The sequence below is a fragment of the Phalangium opilio genome, unplaced genomic scaffold (genome assembly GCF_054372755.1).
Source record: "Phalangium opilio isolate 3A_F unplaced genomic scaffold, DU_Popi_V2 ptg000078l_1, whole genome shotgun sequence".
Taxonomy (NCBI): Eukaryota; Metazoa; Arthropoda; class Arachnida; order Opiliones; family Phalangiidae; genus Phalangium; species Phalangium opilio.
The window spans coordinates 3554738-3575977 of NW_028324186.1; the positions used below are offsets into that span (position 1 = coordinate 3554738).

A 21240-nucleotide genomic window follows, 5' to 3' on the forward strand; every position below is an offset into this window, starting at 1 on the left:
AGCAAGGAGAAGAACATTTTTAAGCTCCTAAATTTCAAAATACCTCTCCTCATTGGTGGTCAAGTATTTCTTAAAATTTTCCTATGCACTTACTGGTAGTTTTTGATGGGAGACAAATAAAATTGGGATGATCTTTTTTTAAATAAGGTGGGTCTCTCTAGTGCCAAGGACCTAAATTTATGGTAGTCGAACTTTAACCAAATAGTCAGTTCGGTATTCGATATTCGAATCGAATAGTGAAAATGGGCTTATCGAATACCGAGTCGAATTATTCGGTTCGGTATTCGATCGAATTATTCGATTGAAACGGTTAACCGCACACCTCTAATTTTTCTCTATGGGTCAGGAATGACGGAGCACACTATTTGTGGGGTCGGATACTTCTGAATTTGTGTCTTTTGGTCTTTATATTTATTTTATTTTTATTTATGTGCTAATCAAATATATAACGATGTGGCAACTATCAGGGTCCAGCCTTTGGGCCTTCTTGTTTATGATGTTTCGCCTCATTTCTATTTTATTTGATATTTCGAATTCCGGAACACATATTTCTGGTGTCAGATTAGATGATTTCGAGGGAGCGTCTTCAAAGTGTAGAAATTACCCCCGACACAATATGATATCAAATTATTTCTAATATTGAGATTGAGAATGAATTAGGACCAAAACAACGATATCAATAAGTTATTTGCGTAAAAAACAAACTCATTTCTCGCGTATAAAAACTCGCTCGCTGCTCGCTTGACTAAATAAAGTTCTTTCGAAGTTGCTCTTTATGACGTTATAATTGAAATATAAACTTTTGGGAAAGGTTCCCAGAAAAGATTTATATCACGCAATTGCCTTGAATAAAGCAAAACTCAAGAGTTTAACTTCTTTTGAAATAACTCTTAATTGCAGGGCAAAAAAGAAGAAAAAGAAACGTTTTTCGGTCACGCAAAATTATTCAACAAAGCTTTACCTTTTCAAGTATAGGAACGTTAATCGAATACTGCTCTTTTTCTGACCCACGGTTTTCGCCATAGCGCGCTGAAACATTACACGAACTAGTGGTGAAGCTCTTTCGTGGCCTGTCATCTATCCGTATATTTTGTGTTTAATTCCCGAAAGCAGCGTCGTTTAACAAACGAAGAGTTAGGACAAAGCGAAACATTTTAGGTGTTTATTTTTGTAATTCTAGAGCGTTTACGCGAGTGGTATAATTGACAAACAATCTAATTTTCTGTGATTTAACAAGTGCTGTGTAATTAACCAGTCGCCACAGCTTCACTTCTTTTTATCAAGAGGACATAATATAAGGTAATTTAATAATTGATTAACAATAAGCACGGTTGAATGATGTGCAAAAAAGAACTCATGCATACTATGTAAATGATTCTATGATAAACGTTATCAATAGTCTATTGTAACCTATTTCAAGTGTGTTATAATACCAATTAAGTCTTGAGATTATTCACGTGTCCCAATTAGGTTTTGAGATGATTCACGTGTGCCATTTAAGTCTTGAGATGTTTCACGTCTCCCAATTAAGTCTTGAGATGATTCGCGTGTCCCAAATAAGGCTTGAGATGATTCACGTGTCCCGAATAAGGCTTGAGATGATTCGCGGGTCCCCAATAAGGCTTGAGATGATTCGCGGGTCCCCAATAAGGCTTGAGATGATTCGCGTGTCCCAAATAAGGCTTGAGATGATTCACGTGTCCCAATTAAGTCTTGAGATGATTCCCAAATTTTTGCGAGTTAAATAATTAATGATCGATTAGGTTTGCAGGGCGTATTTTCTTGAAGACGAGAGGGAAGGAGCCGAAATCTCCAAACCTATAACGATTCAGTAGAATCATACGGATTCTGGTATCAACTACATAGTTTCTGGTGGTTATTTATACGCTTTATGCATATTTGAATTTAATCTAGATTGTGCGTGCTAGTTTCAAGATATTCATATTTTAAAGTGATGCTGAATGTTATTAAAAATTTGTAAGTCATTTCCCTGTTTCTTCCAAGGTTTTATTGATTATGTCACTAACTTCCAAGGTGTTTCCTGGTACAAACTAGATAGTTTCTGGTATAGTTTAATAAAATAATTCAATTTTATAAAGATAGTGTGTGCCAATTTTAACTTTTTAAGATATTCAACTTTATAAAGGAGAGTGCTTTTATGTTCTCCTATATGCTTTTAGATTTCCTAGTTTGTTTTTAATTTCAATGGCGCTACCTGGTATAAAAGTAATAGTTTTAATTGGAATATTTTGTCTCCTTGGGCCGGCTCATGCTCTATCTAGTGAAGAGAAGTGTAACTAATTAATAATAATTGCTCATAAAAATTTAAGGGCATAACTTAATTGAAAATATACAATTATCCTTGTCCGAGTTTTTCCTTTTTATAGTTAGCGTTAATTCAGGCTTAAACATACATACAGGTGTAGGACGAGTTTAAAAATGATTCTACACTTTTACAAACTCTTATAAGATACGTTCCACGATTCCTTTTAGAACCCGAGCTTTATTCTGAACTTCATAACCGTTTTCGTGCCACGATTTTTGAACTACCAAAGAGGTCACTTTAACTAGTCCCCTTTTCGTCTTTAATACCCATGAAATCGCGTGCACTATTTATACTAAGTAATTAAATAACTGGGTATTAGCGTATTAGTCCGTTGGTTATTACATAACCACACCGAGTAAAAACTATAGTCGGTATAAGAACGTGACAGCAATTAGAATTAATAAATTTTGATAGTTTTTATTTCCTTATTAAGGTCCTTCGTTCTTCACACCCACCGTGAATTCAAAGTTATGGCGACATTTAATGAATGTGACAGATATATCCGTTTATGTGTAATTGTAGATAGGCCTGAAAATGTCGATTCCCTCCCACTGTGCCGAAATCACATTTAGGCTAAAAGAGACTGGAATCTGACATTTAGACTAACCTAACCTGACAGAACTGAAATACAGAACAAAGTAACTTTTGGTTTACTTCCGTTCCTGGTCTAACCCTAAACGTTGATCCTGCTCATAAGGAACAACATCATACAAGATGTCATAATGTGGTGAAGAGCATTCATATCAGACCAATAGGATTAGTACATAAATCTCATTGATTCGAAATCAAATATTCTGCACTCGGATCAGTGGGATTATATGATCATCCCATTGATTCCAAATCCGCCGTTCCGGTAGTTTCTAAAACATTGGGAATTAACGTCTGGGAATTCGGTCCAATGGGGGATAGCAAAATGATTGTGTATGAAGTGTCTATTTTGATTTAGTTTAATGTTTTGTATTTTTTTAAAGGCAAGAGAAATGGATGGCGGTATGATGTTTGAACATCTGAAAACACATTCGATGTGAGTATACATTTGGAATTGTTATTGACTCAATCAGAAGACTATGATTTTAAAACCACCCTGAAGCTGATTTCTACTTTGGTGCTCATTAGAGCTTCAAATGTAATAGTCTGACCCTGGCTGGCTTTCATGTGACACGAGAGAATAATTTATAACTATTTCAAAATTTCCCTAAAAGTTTCTAGTTAAGTTGACTCTTGCGCTCATAGGTGGAGTAGTATAATTAACTGGAAATTTGAGGTGAGTGACGTCCGCGAAAGAATATAATTTCGGTAAGAAATTGAATTTTGTATAAAAGAGTGGAACATAAGTTGCTTACTGCTCATTGAATTCTCAGAAAGCGATATCATTCATTTCTTAAAGGGAAAACCTCAGATTTATGTAACAAAAGATAGTAATAATTTCTGTGAATTCAAAAATAGCAAGCTCTTAATTCTCCGATCTCTGGTTATTTGGCCGCAAAATGCATTTGAAAATGCTTCATATGAAATTATTTGAAATCCACTTTTTATGAAAGGCTAAAACGTTTCCAGTAGTTTGAGGTCACAGATATATTTTTTCACGTGAGATGGTGGCACTCTCTCCACTATGGCTACGTTCAGTAACTGCTAGCGTACGCAGTGCTGCGCGCATCGGAGACCGATTTTTTTACTGTACGGTTTTTCGCACTTCCGGTTTCTACGTCACGCTACGCATCGATGGGACACCGATCGTAGCGGCTGGAAGAGCAGGTTTTTTCGATGCGAATCGGATTTATGACGTCATTAATTGAAGTTCGCCATGGCGAACAATCCAGTCCAAAGCCACTAGCGAAACAATAACACATTTTTCTTTTTAGATCTTTTCAAATCAACTGGAATTAAAATTAATTCCGTTTCATCGTCGTTAGATAGTTCATTTAATAACAAAAATAACAGTTAAGTTTTCGTTTTCGACTCAATCCAAGATCTCTAGCAGACGCCATCATGGAAACTATCATCAAACGCAACAGAGAGAGAAAAATCGTTCAGTGACGTCTGACGTCACTCTGACGTAGCGCTCGGATAAAATCACATCGGTAGCGGTAACGGCTTTTTACCTCTCCGAGTGACGTATGTCACGTGAGAGGTATTACACCGGCCGTGTCTGTCTGTGTGTGTCTGTCTGTCAGACCCCACGTGACCGCGTTCGCAGTTTACAAATCGGAGCAAACAAATACCCGATTTCCGGAACGCGTTCACGGTTCACGGAAATTTGGTCATTCATCTACCAACACCAGTCTTTACTAACTGGCTTCTAAGGACCACAATCTGCATGGACACTAGTCTGGACGTGCTTGTTTCCAAGCACCACCAACTTCTGTTCTTCGTCAATTCCACATTGACACCAGCTTCTATCCACTACCATCTTCTGTTCTTCGTCAATTTCACATTGACACCAGCTTCTATGCACCACCATCTTCTGTTCTTCGTCAATTCCACATTGACACCAGCTTCTATGCACCACCATCTTCAGGTCTTTTGTCCATTCCACATGGACACCGGTCAGTACATTCTGACTTCTTTTCCACCGTCATCGTTTGGTATCAAGATATACGCGGCGAGCGGCTAGGGTTACGAGAAACGTCAAGCCTCCCAATGGCAGGGCTTCCACCATCGGTTCACGCGAATGCGTTTTTATCTATTATTTGGTTTTAAGATATACGCGGCGATCGGCTAGGGTTACGAGAAACGTCTAGCCTCCCAATGGCAGGGCTTCCACCAAAGGTTCACGCGAATGCGTTTTTATCTATTATTATAATGGAAACGAATCGTATATATACCCCAAAATTTGAAGAAAGCGGGCAAGAGGGGTACCCTTCACTTTAAACGTCAATATTAGCAAAGTTTCGAAAGAAAATAGGAACAACTTTATTTTAAACGATTTAACTATTTTTAAAGTTATTTACTGGCGATTAAAATAATTAATATAATTTATATTTAATTAATTATTTAAGATAAACTTATTTCTATGTACTGACACAAGTGAGAGTTAATATAGAACGAGTAATGAAGATTGCATCCGAATCGAAACAGTACACGCATATCAAAGTTAATATAAAGCGAGTAGGGTGAAAAGATCTCTTAGAAAACGATAACATTTTCTTTTTGCAGAACATTAAATGGAAATACTTAAATATTTTTCGGCATTACGATTCTTTTAGTAGTTGTGTAGATATAAAGCTCTGTTTCATCTCAATATTCCAAGAACATCTTTTGATATTAACATTTAAAATTTGGTGTTTACTTTTTAATTCATCTTTACTACATTTATATATAGTGTAAACGTAACTTTTAGCTTCATTAAATAATAAGGATGTTAATTCTTCATCTCTCCATACGTGTTGAAACGACTGGGTCTATGAGATAAGATAACCTAGATCTTAACCATAATTGACCTTGTTTCATGTCCTCTTATAGGAGGTCTTAACGGTTCAGATTGAGCCGGAAGTTAAATACACATTTAAGTGATAGATATTAGGTCCTCATTAGATTTATTGTGGATACGCGGGAAATTATTAAAACGCTTTAAACTAAATGATCATGGCAATATCTCGCCGATTAGAACTATGTATTTCCGGTTTGCCTCATTGGCTTGCGGAACTGTGTTTGGAAAGTAAATTCGTCTCGGCTCGGAGAGGTTTATTTTGGTTTCCCAACTTGTTCCGATTTCCAGTTACTGAACGTAGCCTATCAGACGCAGATTTTAGACTGGCGAGAAGCTCGAGACGCGTATAGGATTCCCGCGCCTCTTTTTCCGCACGTCATAGTGATGTCATCAAACGCGCGAACAAGCTCGACAAGACAAAATTATAGATATATCGAAACTGAGTTTTCATGAGTTTTCAATGGATTTTAAAAATAGAAACTTTGGTTCAATTATATCATGAGTTATTAATATTTTAGCTCCCTATACGTTACTTAGGCTCCGTAGGCGTAATGTTTCCAGCGATTTCTTCTCATTTCGCCAGCACGGGAAAAAATCCGAATGTTGCGCTCTCCCTTGTCGAAAAAAAAATCCCGCTCGTACGGCTCCTCGACCTCGAGTCGTCGGCTGCTTTTTCACCAAGGGAGTGTTTTAGTAGTGAATGTTTATGTTTTAACAATTTAGCATTAAATCATGGCGTTTGTGTCAGTAATGAGACAAAAAATGCAGGAACTCAATGCAATTTGCCGATATTGATAAAGAACTCTAAAGATAAGAGTTGTTATTGTAATAGCAGTATTTGGGTTGAGTTTTGCGCATTTCTTAACAATACAGTTGCATTCGTTGGTTTCAAAAACTACCTTTTTCTGTGATCATTTAATCAGTAATGTGACCTACTAACGGATCGCGTTTATGAATTTTTTTAAAAAGTACACTTAAATATTGTACTATTCTTCAGGCTGCATCAGTTTACAATTCTCATATAAGGATAAAAAATAATTCGAGAAAGGTTATTTTATTTCGGAAGTAGATAATTGTAAACAGTAATTTTTTGGAAAAGGCATATTATAATTAATAAAAACTGTCATTGCAGACAAAGACGGGAAAGTGTAAAAGATAAGTGTAGAAAATGAATTGCCTGAAGTCCAGATATTAAAATTTTCACTTTTGAAGACATGATCATGAAACATCGATTATCTTAGTTTTTTTATTAAATTTTCATTAAACTCAAAATATTTTTCTACATTATTTACACAAGTATTTTGCTCTATATAGTTGTTCCAGAAAAAAATGGTATCTTCAAGTTTTTTAATACTAGGTTTTAGTTCAAATACTCCAATTTTTACCTCTCCGAGTGACGATGACGTCACGGAGAGGTATTACACCGGCCGTGTATGTGTGTGTGTGTCTGTCTGTCTGTCAGACCCCACGTGACCGCGTTCGCAGTTTACAAATCGGAGCAAACAAATACCCGATTTCCGGAACGCGTTCGCGGTTCACGGAAATTTGGCCATTCATCTACCAACACCAGTCTTTACTAACTGGCATCTAAGGACCACAATCTGCTAGTCTTTGTCCATCCCACATGGACACTAGCCAGTACTTGCTGGCTTCCAAGCACCACCATCTTCTGTTCTTCGTCTTTCGTCTATACCACATAGACACCAATCTGCAACATTGGCTTCTAACACCACCATCTACTGGTCTTTCGTCTATACCACATAGACACCAATCTGTAACATTGGCTTCTACTCCATCAGCGTCATTAGGTTTAAGATGTACGCGGCGAGCGGCTAGGGTTACGAGAAACGTCTAGCCTCCCAATGGCAGGGCTTCCACCATCGGTTCACGCGAGTGCGTTTTTATCTATTATTATAATGGAAACAAATCGTATATATACCCCAAAATTTGAAGAAAGCGGGCAAGAGGGGTACCCTTCACTTTAAACGTCAATATTAGCAAAGTTTCGAAAGATAATAGGAACAACTTTATTTTAAACGATTTAACTATTTTTTGAGTAATTTACTGGCGATTAAAATAGTTAATATCATTTATATTTAATTAATTATTTAAGATAAACTTATTTCTATGTACTGACACAAGTGAGAGTTAATATAGAACGAGTAATGAAGATTGCATCTGAATCGAAACACTATACGCATATCAAAGTTAATATAAAGCGAGTAGGATGAAAAGATCTCTTACAAAACGATAACATTTTCTTTTTGCAGAATATTAAATGGAAATACTTAAATATTTTTCGGCATTACGATTCATTTAGTAGTTGTGTAGGTATAAAGCTCTGTTTAATCTCAATATTCCAAGAACATCTTTTGATATTAACATTTAAAATTTGGTGTTTACTTTTTAATTCATCTTTAGTACATTTATATATAGTGTAAACGTAACTTTTAGCTTCATTAAATAATAAGGATGTTAATACTTCGTCTCTCCTTACGTGTTCAAACGACTGGGTCTATGAGATAAGATAACCTAGATTTTAACCAGAATTGACCTTGTTTCATGTCCTCTTATAGGAGGTCTTAACGGTTCAGAGTGAGCCGAAAGTTAAATACACATTTAAGTGATAGATATTAGGTCCTCATTAGAATTATTGATGATACGCAGGAAATTATTAAACACTGTAAACTTTACAAATGATCATGGCAATATCTCGCCGATTAGAACTATGTATTTCCGGTTTGTCTCATTGGCTGGCGGACCGGTGTTTGGAAAGTAAATTCGTCTCGGCTCGGAGAGGTTTATTTTGGTTTCCCAACTTGTTATATTTTAAAATTGGAAATATTGCCAAGCAGAAAATTACAAAGGCCTTTTGATTGTGATGAAGTTATTAATGTTCAAAAGATATTTTGGGAGCTATACATCACGTTAATTTGATACTTTTAAAACTTTCAAAATAACGACTACGATTTGTCAAGTTTTCACACAGTTTTTTGTTCACTCATTTTCTGACTATTTTTACCTCTCCGTGTGACGTAGTCCAGGAGAGGTTCTGTAACGGCCGTGTCTGTCTGTCTATGTGTCTGTCTGTCTGTCTGTCTGTCCGTTGTTACACCCACGTGACCGCGTTCGCAGTTTGCGTATCGGAGCAAACGTGTTCGCCATTTCCGAACTGCTTTCACAGTCACGGAAATGGCTCCTCTACTTGAGTTCTCACACCACCTGTGTTGAGTTCTTACTGGCTTCTAGTCACCACCATCTTGGCTTCTAATCACCACCATCTTCTGGTCTTCGTCCATCCCACACGGACACCAGTCTGTTCTTACTGGCTTCTAATCACCACCATTTTCTGTTCTTTGTCAATCCCACATTGACACCAGTCTGCACTTACACTGGCTTCTAACACCACCATCCACTGGTCTTCCGTCTATTCCACACACACCAATCTGTATCATTGGCTTCTACTCCATTATCATCGTTTGGTTTTAGGATATACGCGGCGATCAGCTAGGGTTACGAGAAACGTCTAGCCTCCCTAAGGTGGGATCGGCCACCAAAGGTTTTCGCAATTGCGCTTTTTTCCTTACTATTATAATGGAAACGAATCCTATATATACCCCTAAATTTGAAGAAAGCGGGCAAGAGGGGTACCCTTCACTTTAAACGTCAATATTAGCAAAGTTTGAGAAGATAATAGGTATAACTTTATTTTAAACGATTTAACTATTATTAATGTTAATTATTGAAGATTAAAATAATTAAAAATAATTATATTTATTTAAATATTAAAGATAAACCTCTCGTGCAAAGAGAGAGATTATCATTACCTCCTATATCTACCAAGGCTCGTGCATGCGAAATATTTCCTTCATTGCCTCCTATATCTATCAAGGCCCGTGCATTGCGATATATTTTTCAAAACAACAACAAAAATGGGAAGCTCCTCTCAGAAACATAATAATTTCTTTTCTCTGTATATGAAATGAAAATATGGATAATATTGCGCCCCTTTAATGGTATGAATCCTTGCCTGTCTATTAATATTTTACGTAGGAGTAATACGTTTTTAGCGAAGTCTAGAGAGGATAAACATAAGCGAGATTGTTTCGGAAAAAAATACTGCTTCCACTAATGGGTTTATACTCCTTGTTACTGTTGTATAGAGTAATCATGACAAAAGCTTAAAAAATTACGAGAGGACAGACCTTTTTTATCCTCTTGTTTTATTCTTAATAAGAATATAAAACATTTATTTTGTATCGAAAAATATTTTTTGGTGCTAAGATTGCTTTAAAAAAATCCAAACGGTTAGGCATGATGATATTTTTCAAATCTAATGAGATAACGCCCACCTAGTTGAAAATTGCCCTTTTTTATCCGCGGTAGCCATTCTTAATGAGAATTTCGATGCTAGTAGGTTGTCAATTAAACTACCGGTATATTATTGTTGTTGGAAATTGGATATTAAGTCAAATTAAGTGGTTGTAAAGAGCCAGCAGGTTTTTGCCGCTTCTTTTTGTGAGTATTTGATTTTTGTATGTAAAATGGAGGAAGATAATGTTGAGAGTAAGAATGAAATACGGAAGCGCAAAGCGCGGGAAAGGATGAGGGCAAATAGGTCGACGTTTTCATTGGATACTTAAGTTTATATAATCTTCTCGACACGGAGAGGTAATATTTTGGTTTTCCCAACTTGTATTCTCCTTATAGGACCGAATACTCAAAAATAATTGTAAATTTTTGATATAAAACAAAATGTACCCGCGTACTACTTTTAAAATGATGCACATGTTTCATGACAAAATGTTTTGACTAATTTTGGTGAAAAAAAATAAGATAAGAATTTTTTAAAATAGTCGATGGTTTATGATCATGTCTTCAAAAGTGAAAATTTTAATATCTGCAATTCATTTTCTACAGTTATCTTATACACTTTCCCGTCTTTGTCCACAATGAAGGTTTTAAATAATATCTGTTACTTCAGTCTTAATATAAATTCAAATTGTTCAGAAACCTTGGGAGAGTAAAAGTATTAGGGCATTGTGCATACATTAGTTAACGCGTTTGAACTAACCATACATCTATTATAAAACTGTCATTCCTGACTTTTTGACTTGACAATGAACGTCCGGTCAAACTCAAATTGCTTTCCCGTCATTTTCACATGCAAATACAGAGGATGGTGTACATAGTTTTACCACAAAAAGATTCCATACACCTGAGCACCAACACATGCCATATACTTATCAAGTTCAATTACCAGTCATCTGTAATCTGGCTTAATTACCAGTCGTCGGTAATCTAGCTTCTGGCTTAATTACCAATCGTCGGTAATCTGGCTTAAATACCAGTCGTAGGTAATCTGGCTTAAATACCAGTCGTAGGTAATCTGGCTTAATTACCAGTCGTCGGTAATCTGGCTTAATTACCAGTCGTCGGTAATCTGGCTTAATTACCAGTCGTCGGTAATCTAGCTTAATTACCAGTCGTAGGTTATCTAGCTTAAATACCAGTCGTCGGTAATCTAGCTTAATTAGCAGTCGTCGGTAATCAAGATTAATTACCAGTCGTAGGTTATCTTTTTTAATCTCTAAGGCAGTTGGTAACTGTATGTGTGTGGTATATATGCGTGGGGTCCTATTCCAACTTAACTTGTTAGCTAACACAAGCTTAGGTCCCCTTGTTTTTTAACCACAAGAAAATTGGACGAAATAGCCATAACCGTGCTAACATCATAAACTGACTCTTATCCATGCTAAAATATCGCAGATTGGAATGGTTTTGAAAATTTGAAATTAAACATACTTAAACTTATATTTAATCAATGAAAATTAGAAAGCGGAAAATCAAAATTTCAGGCATTCGTTTAAAACCATTTTCAAGTCAAACAAACGTATAGTTATTGCATTACGGCTTCCACAAAATGGTTATCTGTAAAATATTTTCCCACGTTAATCCTAAGGAAAAATTTCGACTTTTTCGTCAAAATGACTGATTATTTTTATTGAAATGAAAACCACCCTTGGCAACTTTATTTTTTATAAAATAAACTTTGAAATTTAAACCATCTAATGAGTGGCCGAATTGTAGTTCTGTGGAATTGTTTCAAAACAGTTAATACGATACAACAAATGTTATATCGAACCAAAAACTCTTCCTTATAAATTAAAGCCAGCAGTCATAGAATAGTCACGCGTACAAACACTACCGACGCTATATACAGCGTATATAGCGTCGGTAGTGGTACAAAATTAAATTGGAAAAAAGAAAGAAGTAAACCAGTGGTTTTTTTTCTCTCTCTTCTTTTAACATTCATTAACCTTCAATAAGTTACAGTCGAATTATTTTATGTACATCAGATACGATGTTCAAAAAAAGATCAAAAACGCCAGTTAAGGAATTGCATTTGCATCCTAATTGTTATACTGCGATTCTAAAATGTATTTTGGGCTGCGAAAATGTTTAGGAACAGAAAAGTTAACGAGCATTTAATAGAGTCGAGAGCGGGAGAATGTTATGAAGTAACTTGTGAATAAAAGTAACATGATTCAGTCATTAATTTTGAGGAGATCAAGGATTGTCAATAATTGTCCATAATTAAAGTATCTTTAGGTAAAAAGAATATATGACTGAACTCTAAAAAATTACGCTGTATTGCTTGTACTTTTTTTGGCTACAGCTACCCCAGGCAACCCAACCAAACAGCAACCTGGAACGAACTAGACTTAAAAATAAGATGTGGAAATGACGCAGAGATTTCAACTGATGACAAAACTTAAACGAAATCTCTAAGGAACGACGACATAAGCTAATAGTCTTGGTGACGTGCCAACAAAATGTAACTTAGCGTCGAATATAGTACCCAAATCTTTAGTTTGAGTTGCTGTGCGGATGGGTTTGGAGCAACATTCAAACGAATTGGTTATTAGAAATCTATTATTCTTTCATTGATAGAACAAGACATTACCATGCAAAGACGGAAGTGCCGGTACTTTCCTTTTAAGCCATCATTGCTCGGTCCACTGATAAATTTCCTAACGTTGGTATCATTTGGGAAATATACATTCATTTCTGTGTTTCTGAAACTCGAAAATGGGCATTTACAACCCATATTTATTTAAGAAATAATAAATTTTAAGTCTTAGAGACAAACTGCTCCCATAATTATACATTTAGTATTTCCAAAAGTCCATAGGACTTCGTAGAAAAAGTATCTTGTGAATTTAGTCCGCTTTTGAGATTTACAGCGCCCCAAAAATTCTCCCCTCCAAGCGTGGAGACAAAAGATACGGCAACCCGCCTATCTTTTTCACAGGAACACGAAAGAAATAATATTCTTGCGCCTTCAAAAAATAGTTCCTCTGGATTTGGTGAAAGCCAATGACGTCATTCGAGGATTGCTCTCTCATTGTCTGAATATTTAAATGTCTATCTCCTTAAAAGGACAATTAGAACTTACGCTGTGATAAATGACAGGCTTGCTTAAATCACCTTGTAATTATCTCCAGCACAAATGGAATTAAATTGAATATATAGTTTGTCTTTCGTCCAAGGCTTAGTGAAAACTTCGCATTTACGGTTGATTTCCTTCTATATTCGAGACAAATTTCGTTCGAAAGCTTTTGAAGCAGCCTAGTTTAGTGACCCCGCGAACTACTTTCCAATGTCGTAGTTTCTCGTGATCGCGATTGGCTGAGCAAAACTCGTGACTGATAGGATCAAACCAATGCCATTAAAACAGTCGATTATTAGTCCTCTGCTCGAGGAACTTCATAAAATGTGCGGTGAAAGGTATTTTTGAGATCTGTAACCTACTTTCTCTACGAAAGGCCTTTGGACTTTTGGTATTTCAATACTCATGAACTTAAACATATTTACTTTTATTGTTTAGTAATAAACAATGTGTATGTTGTGTTTAAAACATGGTGGGAAATACATTTTAAAATCTATATTTTAACACAAATATTCACCTATTTATTAAGATTTGAACTAACATCATTTATAGCTTCTCAAATGTTGTAAAACGAAGCATTTTAAATTTCGCGCCAAAGTGTAGATTTTCCCGCCATCTACATGTTGCTGTTGGAATGGGCGGAGCTTTACCTTTCCCCACTCGGTCTATATCCCACTCTAGTCCACGTGCTTTTCTCAGACTAAAATTAGCCACGCCTATGTTACTTCACTCTCCACCGCTGCGGGGCGCTTCTTCATAAGCTCGTTCTCGGTCGTGGCATGGACAAAGCAATACTGAAGGACCGACAGCAGCCCATAGAGTCCCATACTATGATACTAAGCGACTAAATAACCCTTGTTAAGCTTTCTTCTCCTTTTCAGCCCCAAAATGGAGGGGAATTTGTGTGAAATACCGAGTCAAATCCCGGAAAAAGCTAGTGCCATCTAGACAAAATAAGACGTAAGATGCTTCCCTCTTTAGAACGTTGATTACCCCATATGCCCCCACTATCCGGTTTGCTACTATCTGCCGCTAGAAGGCGAATTAACAAGAATTTTTCAACTTTCTCCCTCTGCCATCTGTCCTTCAGTATTTTTTCGTCCATGGTTGTGGCCAAGATTTTAGATTTTCTTCTCTTAATTCACGCGAACTCGGTAGGGAATGTAAAAGATCTCATCGTCACAACTTACAGATCTAGAGACTACGGCTAAAAGCCGGAAGTAGGACCTTGATGTTTATTATTCTCTTTGTGGTAGGAGTAAGGATCTTACGCTAGGGCTGGATACTCAGCTTCGCGGCGGAATAGACAACATATTTATCTTTGTGCTCTTGAAGAACCCGTCGTCTGCTACTCAATCTGGAGTATGATATTGAAGAAATACGGGAAATATGTAAACTTCAAGCACAAGACTTAAGTCGTGCAATCGTGTTAGCGGAAATACTTGTTGCATTCGCGATTGCAAAATTACTCATTTTCAAATAAAAATTATAAGATTTCATCGGTTTCCCAAAGAAGAACCCGTTATTAACTTAATTTTTGGCTTGGCGCGACCAGGGTAGGAATTAAGGATTTTTTTAAACTGGACATTGGGCCAGCAACCCCCCTGGCCTGGAATAAATAAACTGGCCCATGACCAAACTTTAGAAGTGGATAACTAAAATAGTTGAGATAATGTCCGAACTCTGGTTACCCTTGAAATTTCTTAGTGGTCCCGTGGACCACTGACCCCCCTCCGATTTAATTTATAAACTGGTTCAGGCAATATTTGAACTGGTCTTTTGCCCTGTGCCACCGTCTTTTTTTCCACGCTGGGGCTGGGCGCGACGCGACTCGAGCAGCTTGCCTCATGAAGCGCGTGATCGGATGGGCCATGGACAGACCAGAAATCTTCTATCAAAGTTTCCCCAATCCCATCTTCTCTCGTGTTCGGGGGGAAACCACGAAGAGAGAAATTTATTTAAAGAGCTATACGAGGAAAGTTCCCAAACCTACTACCAGGGATAAGGGAGGTGAGATGGATTGGCAATGATGATGGGCGACCCTACCTAGTTGCTGAGGGAGCTGGGAGGACTACGGTGCCGTAGGTGGGGGCAGGGCTCTACAAACGGATATTTTTTTTAGTAGTCAGCCTGACTAGTGAGCCCCCTAACCCAACTTTTCTTAGTAGTCACTGACTAGTGGGGAAAAATTGGGGGTATAAAACAAGATGGTAAGGTAATTTATATATTTGCTTTACCACTAAAGCACAGAAAACAGTAAAGGCTCGTTTACATGTGAGCGAGAATTAAGCCTAAAGCGGAGAGTAGAAGTTGAAAGTCGAATCTTTTTCTCGCGCCTAAAGAAATCGCGTCTGCCAAAAGCATTTGTTCCCGCTGCTCAACCCGCTCCTTCGTTTACATACGAGCTGGGCGGTAGCATGAGCCTAGATTGCAGAGTTGCCTTTCAGTCGGAGGTAAACAACTAAAATGGCGTCGACTATCGTTAGTTTGCTTCTGCTTAAAAAGAAAATATTGCTTTTGAAAAACATACGACATTTATAACAAAAAAACAAAAAAACAGAAAATTAGGATAGAACGTCGTTGGTGGGTACATCCTATATGGAGAAATAGAAACAAAGAAGGCTATTTTCGTCTTTTAGAACGTTACTTGATATAATTTGTCAAGGTGCGTATATTTTCTCTACTTGAGCTTGAGAATAATTTTGATTTAATTGTCTAGCTTGAAAGGTTAAGGCAATGTGATTACACGTATTTCAAAAATTTTATCTTGTTCTTTTCTTTCATTTAAAGACATTCTCAATGGTGGTGCCTAGGCCTATTTAAACAAACGCAAAAATATCAAACGATATTTGGTCCTTGGCTATTATTGGCTTGGAAAATCACGTGACTCTTTGCGACAAGCAAACACGAGCTGAAGATTCTACGGCGGCAGATCGGAGCTTATTCCGAACACCCGCTTCATCTATGAGCAACAAGCGCGACTTAAAAAGTTCTCGCATGTTTGTAAACGGTACGCTTAGGGAACGCAAACCCCAATACGCTTCATCTCTCAGCTTTACGCTTCGACTTTTTCCATTTCTTGCGCACATGTAAACGAGCCTTTACATGACATGACACGTCTGAATATAAAAGTAGGATTTTATTAATACCAGTATGAGTAAATGACTAAAGGGCCTATCTTGGCACCTTGTTATATTACAAATCTTAAGTGACTTTGACCATAAGTTGTATTGACTATTAACACATTTCATTTAACAAATCATCCAATGAAACGAGGGGGAAACCACTTGTGAAATCAGGTGTACAAAATTTTGGAAATCACGATTGAAGTCCATAAATAATTTTTGAAGTCTCTATAAATCTCAATATTTTATTGAAATCTCGAAAGTCTTAGGAAGTCACTAGATAATCCCTTGAAGTCATAGGAAGTCACTAGATAATCCCTTGAAGTCGTAGGAAGTCACTAAAGAATCCCTTGAAGTCTTAGGAAGTCACTAGAGAATCCCTTGAAGTCATACGAAGTTCCTTGGAAATCTCTTGAAGTCCTGCGAAGTCATAAGTAATCCCTTCGAGATCTCTTGAAGTCTAATGAAGTCCATTGGAAATCTCTTGCAATCAAATGAAGTCCTTGAAAAATCTTTTGAAGTCTAAGGAAATCAGTTAAAAATGTCTTGAAGTCTACTGAAATTTCGTTTGAAATCTATTGAAGTCTCGTGAAGTCCCTAACATATGAAATTTATTTTTTCCATCCTTTCGTTTCTTAAAGATTGCGTAGCTAGGTTTGGATTGGAATGAATGAACATTCCATCTAATTAACACAATACATATACCAGTGCTATGTTAACTTTGCGAAATTTAAGGTTCTTTCGTATTTTACATTTAATGTTTGCGGTCAAGCAAAACAGCTTATCAAGTTAATCAAAGAATACGAATAAGTTTGCAGGTTTTTTTTTATTTTTTATTTTTTTATTTATTTATTTATTTGGAAGAACCTAGCTGGAAATCTCCGAGAAATTTCTTCTTCAACCACTATTTTCAATTCGGGTTTTGAGTCGCACGTATAGAAAGTCGATAGCTAAAGAAAGAGAGGGTGGAGGTATTATAACGGCACAGACCGATCTCTTTCTCACGCGCTTCTGCCAGCAACCAGACGTCACGTGATCCGCTGAGAGGGACATTCTGGCGCCCGACGTCAGCGGCATATTATTCGCTATCCATACTTGCTTTCGGTTGCTCTGCGTCTTTAGTTACTATTTATTTATTGGAATTTTTTCGGGAAACATCCGAGTTTTTTCATAACTAATGGCTAACAAAGTAACCGATGACGAAGAAGAGATAAAAGTAAGTTTTAAAACATCATTGTCATAAATAAACACATTCATTGAAGGTAGAGTGACAAGTAAAACCAAGTGATTTTTGTCGATACATCTACTGATTATTTGTAAAACATCCAAGAAATATCTCTGAATGATTTTAAAAACAGAACAATTTACTCGTTTAAACGCTTCACCTACGAGCAATCTCGCAAACAAAATTTCAGTGGTGCTCACAAAGGGTTCTAAATCAGTAAATTACTATGGTAATTTCGAGGGTAATTTACGATACTCTCTGGCAAATTACGAAAACGGTAATTACTGTTGTAATTTACCACCGAATTCTTTTTTCTTTCGCTTAGAAAATGGTTTAAAAGCTCTATGTTTTAAATCGTGCTTCACTGGAAATTATTCCTCTACCCGCGCATACGTACTTGAGTAAGTCATACAAGCGTGGGAAAAGGAAATGCTATAAAAAGTATTATAGCTAAGTTCAAGCGCCTCGAGTTCAAGTCGCGGTTTAAGTGGTATTTGTCATTATTTAGCGTTATTTAACTTATGAACGACCAATATTACTTATTTTTGAATTTTGGTAAATTACCTTATTTACCGCGTAAATTACGGCGTAATTTATCACTTTACAAAATTACCGTAATTTTCGAACCTACATGCACGATATTATGCCGCGCACAACGTTTATCCGAAGGGTTGGACAGTCAGGGAGTCAGGTTTACAATCAAGTTGTGAGAATCGATTCAAGGCAATCACTGCAGTGCTTGAATAATGTAAATTATGGTATCCAATGACCACGGGAATCTTGTGAGAAACCGAATTTGACAAAGGAATCGGACGTATACATTTTTTTCCACGTTTTTTGCTCGACATAGACTGTGACACAGAATCTTAGTCAACTAGAAATCAGGGTGTTACAGTTACACGATTAGTCTACGGTGCAATTTCCAATTTAGTAATGAAATCTCAATTTGTTTAGATTTAAAAAAAAATGCGGATACTTCATGGATGTTCTATGTAATGATAGATTTTATAGCTAGTACAAAAATTTAGAGAAAAAATAGATTTTTCTTTCCACCCTCCCTTCATAGAGTTTGTAATTTTCTGAGTCATACCTTATTGAGTAATTTCATTTTAAGTAAAAGCATTTATAATTAGAAAATTAAATTATTTCATTTTAAATAAATCCATTCGTACAAAATTAAATATTTCGTTTTAAGTAAAAGCATTTATTTGCACAAAATTTTTTCGTGTTTCAGTAAAAGCGTTTATTTATACAAATTTAAATTATTTCGTTTTAAGTAATAGCATTTATATGTTCAAAATTTAACTATTTCATTTTAAGTAAAAGCATTTATATGTAAAATATTAAATTATTTCATTTTAAGTAAAAGTATATATATGTACAAGATTAATTTATTTAGTTTCAAATAAAAGCATTTATATGTTCAAAATTTAATTATTTCGATTTAAGTAATACTATTTATATGTACAACTTTAAATTATTTCGTTTAAAATAAAAGCATTTAACTTTAAATTATTTCGTTTAAAATAAAAGCATTTAACTTTAAATTATTTCGTTTAAAATAAAAGCATTTAACTTTAAATTATTTCGTTTAAAATAAAAGCATTAAACTTTAAATTATTTCGTTTTAAGTAAAAACATTTAAATGTACAAATTATATCGTTTTAATTAAAAGCATTTATAAGAACAAAATTAAATTATTTCGTTTTAAGTTAAAGCAATATAAATACAAAATTCAATCAAATCATCTCCTTGTCTCCACAACATATTTACTCTAATTGTAGTGTTTGAAAGTTACCGTCACTGTTTTTAATACAAATTATCGATTTAAGAATATAAACTCTATGTGAGCGTTGTTGCTAGATTATTCTCGGTTTCCTCGAGTTCTTGACAAACAGCAGAAGTGATAAGGTCTTCTCGAGTATCAGAGCCATTAAGGTAATGACGTTTCCCATGTGGTACAGAGAAAGAAGGCTTTCGACTTCCTTAACGGATATCGTTGAAAAATCGTCCGGTGGCTCTTTCCATTTGATGAGATCCATCGAATATCGCGCTTTGTAGAAATGGCGGAAAAAGAGGTCGTTTTCGTTGCAAGTCTGTATCCTGTAACGAAAAAAGTTGCAAAATCATCTTTTGTTTTTTGTGTATGTTCTTACATTTGATTGGCCATCTCCATGAGGTTTGATTGCGAGAAATTGTAGGAAACAGCAAAGACTAAAAGGTTATCCTCAATAGACGGCGAGAAGTAGTATTTGTTCGCGTACTGTATTTTGTTTTCCATTCTTCGATTTTCGAGCAGAAGAAACTGAGTCATCATTGTCCCAACTACCATGAACTTCCTCTTGTCACCGACGTTATCCGAGACGTTGACGAACTCGTCTCCTAAAATCACGTTTTCAACAGGGAGTATAGAACTTTCTGGGATGGACACGTTGACCTACAGTAATGAATTTTTAGAATTATTTCAATCATTCAATAATATAGAAACAAGGGCTATTATACACTTTTTCCAACCCACAAAGGGCCAGAAATTAGAAATTATTATATATCTTGTAGTTTGAAATTAAGTTTAATCGAAATTGTACAACAAAAACGCGTAAAAATTACATCATAAGCATATAAAACCAGCCGCAAGCGTGAATTCTTAATAAGACCACGGGTAATCACCATTGTACAAGGGCGCCAGAGAGAAATTTGAGGTTCTTCGCCACCTAGAGGGAAAACGAAGCAATTCTCTCCTTCCCGATTCCCCCTACCACCTTATAACCCGGAAATCTAAGCAGTCGTCTGCTTCTGCAATAAATGGCAGCGGTAATTGGTTTAGTACGGGTTTTTAAGACTTAAGTTGTTTGTTTAAGATTAGGAACAGTAAATTATCTCGAATTTTTAAGTGATATGTGTACACAGTACAACTGGTTTCTTATGAAAAGGATAAGTACAAAAGATAAAAGTGTAGGTTGGCGCATGCCTTTATTACGCGAACTTCAAAATCCTCGTTTTAGCCCCACTAGCAGACGACAATGTTTGTTATGATTACAAGTATTAATAGAGGTAGAGCTTATAATAGGTAAGTTTAAGATATATATTAATCCTTGTATTTATTCCCAAGCTTCCGGTAGCATCCCTTGCGCGATTTGAATAAAGTTTCCCTTTTGTGCCACCAGGAAGACTTCTCTCCCGAGTTTTACCTAGACAATGCCTGTAACCAATCTCCCGCCGATTCACGCTTACGGGTGGTTTGATATTCTTATGATTACACGAGTTCGGATTGAGTATAAATAGAAAATCTGTGACGGGATTCTCTTAATAAGAAAAAATAGCTATTGTACAATCAATATATGTAATTACGCACTTACCTTATTTCTGAAAGAAGCGAATTCATCAGTACCGGCCCAAAACCAGACATTTTTAAAATCCTGTTTTAGGAGTTGGGCGATGGTGTCCACAGTATCATAATCTTTCTCTGTGAAATCCGACTTCAGCTTCCCTGATATTTCGAAGATAATGAAAGTGGTCGCTATCAACCATGATATCGCTGTCACGCGCCACGTGATCGCTTTTTCAACGCGGGCGTACGCTGTAATCACGAAATACAAATCGAGTCCCAGATATGATACATTGCACCTCTTAAATTTAAGAAATTACTTACGCTCGTAGAAAAAAAGGAGTAAATTTTTCCAA

General features: G+C 36.2%; 1 protein-coding gene across 1 annotated transcript; it reads right to left on the reverse strand.

Moving 5' to 3' along the window:
- Positions 1-19418: 19418 nt before the first annotated feature.
- On the reverse strand, positions 19419-20999 carry LOC149655819 (uncharacterized). Its single transcript, XM_089845044.1, has 3 exons — positions 20916-20999; positions 19716-19996; positions 19419-19662 (listed from the first exon to the last, which is right to left on the reverse strand). Exons 2-3 carry the CDS (start codon positions 19889-19891, stop codon positions 19419-19421), a joined length of 420 nt encoding a protein of 139 aa, XP_089701170.1. The 5' UTR covers positions 19892-19996; positions 20916-20999.
- Between the last annotated feature and the right edge of the window lie 241 nt (positions 21000-21240).